This window comes from Enhydra lutris, unplaced genomic scaffold (genome assembly GCF_002288905.1).
Source record: "Enhydra lutris kenyoni isolate GAN:26980312 unplaced genomic scaffold, ASM228890v2 scaffoldscaffold45, whole genome shotgun sequence".
Lineage (NCBI taxonomy): Eukaryota > Metazoa > Chordata > Mammalia > Carnivora > Mustelidae > Enhydra > Enhydra lutris.
The window spans coordinates 12,260,996-12,265,758 of NW_019154129.1; the positions used below are offsets into that span (position 1 = coordinate 12,260,996).

At 50.7% G+C, this 4,763-nt stretch overlaps 1 protein-coding gene across 3 annotated transcripts in view; it reads left to right on the forward strand.

The window, feature by feature from the left end:
- The window catches only part of LOC111156157 (NmrA like redox sensor 1), an 11,502-nt gene that overhangs the window by 3,019 nt on the left and 3,720 nt on the right, over window positions 1-4,763 (forward strand). The window contains exons 1-3 of one of the 3 annotated variants that reach the window (XM_022516851.1): window positions 1,405-1,522; window positions 1,770-2,008; window positions 4,249-4,498. In XM_022516851.1, coding sequence (XP_022372559.1) covers window positions 1,802-2,008; window positions 4,249-4,498 — 457 coding nt within the window. In that variant the 5' untranslated portion in view covers window positions 1,405-1,522; window positions 1,770-1,801. Of the gene's footprint in view, window positions 1-1,404; window positions 1,523-1,769; window positions 2,034-4,243; window positions 4,499-4,763 lie in introns of those variants that run through there. The other 2 variants (XM_022516849.1, XM_022516850.1) reach the window with 2 other exon arrangements.

Below are 4,763 nucleotides of genomic sequence, written 5' to 3' on the forward strand. Positions count from 1 at the left end.
AGAGAGAGAGAGAGACAGTGAGAGAGAGCATGAGCGAGGAGAAGGTCAGAGGGAGAAGCAGACTCCCCGTGGAGCTGGGAGCCTGATGCGGGACTCGATCCCGGGACTCCACGATCATGACCTGAGCTGAAGGCAGTCGCTTAACCAACTGAGCCACCCAGGCGCCCTAAAGGTTTATTTTTTAATTTTAAGTAATCTCTACACCCAAAGTGGGGCTCAAAGTCATGACCCCGAGATCAAGAGTCTCATGCTCTTTTGACTGGGCCAGCCTGGTGCCCCTCAGTCTTTAAAAAAAAAAAAAAAAAGAAGTAGGTAATACTGTATTTCTCAAGGTAAGGATGGGTATATGGGTATTGACATCCCTTTATGTATGTGCTAAATATTGTAATACATTTTTTTAAATTTTATTTATTTATTTGACAGGCAGAGATTACATACAAGTAGGCAGAGAGAGAGGAGGAAGCAGGCTCCCCGCTGAGCAGAGAGCCCGATGCAGGGCTCGATCCCAGGACCCTGGGATCATGACCTGAGCCGAAGGCAGAGGCTTTAACCCACTGAGCCACCCAGGCGCCCCTGTAATACATTTTACGTCTTCATTTTGTACAAGTAAACTCTATTCCCGACGTGGGTCTTGAACTCATGTGGACTCTGAGGTTGCGTGTTCTACCTCCCAAGCAGCCAGCTGCCCCATAATATATTTTAAACATTTGATAGAAGGTGTGATGCCTGCTAAAACATGGAGGAACTTTGAAAACAGTATGCTAAGTGAGAGAAGCCAGCCACGCAGACTATAGATTGAATGATCCCGTTTGTGTGAAACGTCCAGAACAGGCAGATGGACAGAGACAAAGTAGGTGAATGGTTGCCGGGCTGAGATGGAGGGTGATAGGAAGTGAGGGCTGACAGGCATGGGTTTTCTAAGGGGGTGGGAGGAATGAAATATTCTAAAGTTGACTGGATGATGGTTGCATGCTCTGAGTATATATGTATAAAAAAAAAACAGGGGCACCTGGGTGACTCAGTGGGTTAAAAGCCTCTGACTTCAGCTCAGGTCATGATCCCAGAGTCCTGGGATGGAGCTCTGCATCGCATCGGGCTCTCTGCTCAGCAGGGAGCCTGCTTCCTCCTCTTTCTCTGCCTGCCTCTCTGCCTACTTGTGATCTCTGTCAAATAAATAAATAAAATCTTTAAAAAAACAAAACAAAACAAAAAACCCAACCACTGCACTGTATGCTCTATGTATTTATTTATTTTTAAAGATTTTATTTATTTATTTGACAGAGATCACAAGTAGGCAGAGAGGCAGGTGGGGTGGGGAGCAGGCTCCCTGCGGAGCAGAGAGCCCGATGCGAGGCTTGATCCCAGGACCCTGAGATCATGACCTGAGCTGAAGGCAGAGGCTTTAACCCACTGAGCCACCCAGGCGCCCGTTTTTGTATTTATTTAAACTGAAGCAGTCTTACTGGTGAAATTCGAGGCAAGCATGATGTGTGCACGGTGGGAGAAGTCTCAGCTGCCCGATGTAAGTATTCACTTTGGGTAAAATCAGCCCACTGGTATATGGATTTTCTAAAATACTTTTTAAAATAAATATAAATGATGTACCCCTTCAAAGGTGAGTGAATTGTCTCAAAGCTGTTATTTTTTAAATGGCGTAAGGCATTCAGTGAGGCTCACAGGTGAAAAGTGGGTGTGTGGCTGGCATGGAGCGTTCCCACTAGGGCTTCCTCTCCGCAGGATCCCCAGGCAGGTCCTCTGACTCTTCACAGGTGCTCAGGGAGGCTCCGTGGCCCGGACGCTGATGGAAGATGGGACATTCAAGGTTCGAGCTGTGACGCGGGACCCTAGGCAGAAGGCGGCAAAGGAGCTGAGGCTGCAGGGTGCAGAGGTGGTACAGGGAGACCAGGATGACGCGGCCAGCATGGAGCTGGCCCTGACGGGGGCCCATGCTGCCTTCATTGTGACCAACTACTGGGAAAACTGCAGCCAGGAGCGGGAGGTCAAACAGGTGAGGGCACGTGGGAGGAAGTGGGGAGGCTGAGCGGCGCATCTGACAAGGAGCTCCCTGGGAGGCAGCTCCAGCTTGCTAGAGAGGGGCTAACCCTACCTGTGACAACAGTCCGCTGCAGGCCTTGTCCCTCCTCTTCCATGCAGTCCTCCAGGACTTGAATGAGCACGGGGAGCTGCTGCTGCTTCTTGCGGTGACTTTTGTTTAGATGTCATTGAGGCACCAGAGTTTGCCACTTCAAAGTGTATAATTCAGTGTTTATTCTCAAGGCTGTACAGCCATCACCACCACCTAATCCCAGAACATCTTATCACCTTGAAAAGAAACCCGTACCTATTAGTAGTGACTCCCAGTCCCCTCCCAACCCTGCCCCCCAGCTCCAGGCCACTGATAATCTGCTTTGTCATCCATTAATTTTTCACACTTTCTAAAAAACCAACTCTGTTGACCCATCATTTTCTGATAATAAGATGCACATATTTTCATTGTCCTATTGGATAAAATCAATATAAATATACTCACATATTATCAATCTAATCAGAACACATCTCCATCAGCCCAGAAGGTCCCCGTGTCCCCTTTGAAGTATTGTACTGGTTTATGCTGTTTTCCACGCACATTCTCTCTAGTTAGTTGGTTATTAAGGCCAGGTGGCAGGGGGAGGGATAGGAGACAGAGGAGGTGAGACGTGGCCATCATTCTGTCCCACTGAAGGTGGGGACACTTGCACACAGCCTGTCACACACAGGTACTCATGGATCTGTGGAATGTAGTGGCAGAGGAGAGGCCCCAACTGTCAGCCCTCCATCGTCCACAACCAGCCACAGCCCTGCTTTGGACATGGACCTTCCCTGCCCTGGGCTTTGTTAGAAAAAAGGGTGTTTTTTTTTTGTTTTGTTTTTTGTTTTTGAGATAAAGGAAGATTGGACTGGACCATTGGTCTCCAAACTTGTTTTTAGCCTTGACATTGTCTTTGAATACATCTTACATGGAAGCGCATCCCACAGAGTGGAGAGGACAGCTTTTCTGGTGGATGGCAATCTTGGCTCATTATCCTGAAAGCCTGTGTTCATGTCCCATGGCCGTCATTACAAATTGAGTGGCTTAAAACAACAGGAACTGACTCTCTCCAGTCTGGGCCCCAGAAGTCCACAATTAAGGAGGCTTCAGAAGGAGTCTCTAGGGGCGCCTGGGTGGCTCAGTGGGTTAAAGCCTCTGCCTTCGGCTCAGGTCATGATCCCAGGGTCCTGGGATCAAGCCCTGCATCGGCTCTCTGCTCTGTGGGGAGCCTGCTTCCTCCTCTCTCTCTCTGCCTGCCTCTCTGCCTACTTGTGATCTCGGTCTATCAAATGAATAAATAAAATCTTAAAAAAAAAAAAGAAATTAGAAATATATTAAGGAAAAAAAAAAAGAAGGAGGCTCTAAGGACAATTCCACTCCTTCCCTCTTGCAGTGTCTGGTGGCTGCTGGCTCTCCTTGTGGCCACATCCCCCCCAGCCTCTGCCTTCATGTGACCTTCTCCTCTCTGTGTCTCCTCTTCAGTCTCTTATAGGGACCCTTGTCTTCAGATTGAGGACCCACCTGGGATGATCTCAAGTTCCTTAATTATATCTGCAGATCTCGTTTCCCAAATAAGATCACAGTCACAGGTTCTGGGGGTTAGGATGTACACGTATCTTTTTAGAGGCCATTCAAGTCCCGTGCATCCTTATCTGGCAGGCACTGTGGCCGTCCCCGTTACGTAACTGCTGCCAGAAGGTTAGGTCCCTGGTCCAGGATCTCACAGCAAGTGTGTTGCAGAGCCGGTGTGACCCCCTAGCAGTGTGTGTGCTTCGTCTCTGAGCTGTGCCACCTCCCTATCGGCCTGCTAGGGCCCTGCAAGGATGGCGGCTTTGCAGGCAGGGGTGGGAGGGCTCTGTGTGGCCCTCTCCCAGGCAGCAGACCTACTCCAACCTGTCACAGTGCACATGGGTGGGCCACCATTGAGCATGTTGGGAAGTACAACCCCCCGGGGGACCTAGAGAAGTGACGCTAAGATAGAAGGCTCACAGTGGCATGTGAGAGGGCGCAGCACCACGTGTGAGCATCATTCCAGAAGAGGGAGCCTTACCTAAGGGTGAAGTGGTGTCGGCCTCTTAGCATCAGGCACAGTGGCACCGGGGGTGGGAGAGCCAGGGCTCTGATTGGGGACACACATCCTCCCTCTTCAGCTTTGTGGTTTCTCCTTTCCTCCTCACCAGGGGAAGCTGCTGGCTGATCTGGCCAAGCGCCTAGGCCTTCACTACGTGGTCTACAGCGGCCTGGAGAACATCAAGAGGCTGACGGCCGGGAGACTGGCAGCAGGCCACTTTGATGGCAAGGGGGAGGTGGAGGAATATTTCCGGGACATCGGAGTTCCCATGACCAGTGTACGGCTGTCCTGCTTTTTTGAGAACCTCCTCTCCTACTTCCTGCCCCAGAAAACCCCTGACGGAAAGAGCTACTTGCTGAGTGAGTGCTTTTCCTCTTTCCTCGAGCGTCTGCTCTCACCGAGGGGAGCTGTGGGTTTTGTAGAAAATGGGCTTGTCCGGGACGCCTGGGTGGCTCAGTGGGTTAAGCCGCTGCCTTCGGCTCAGGTCATGATCCTGAGGTCCTCGGATCGAGTCCCGCATCGGGCTCCTTGCTCAGCGGGGAGCCTGCCTCTTGCTCCGCCTCTCTCTCCACCTCTGCCTGCCTCTCTGCCTGCATGTGTGCTTTCTCTCTCTCTTTCTGACAA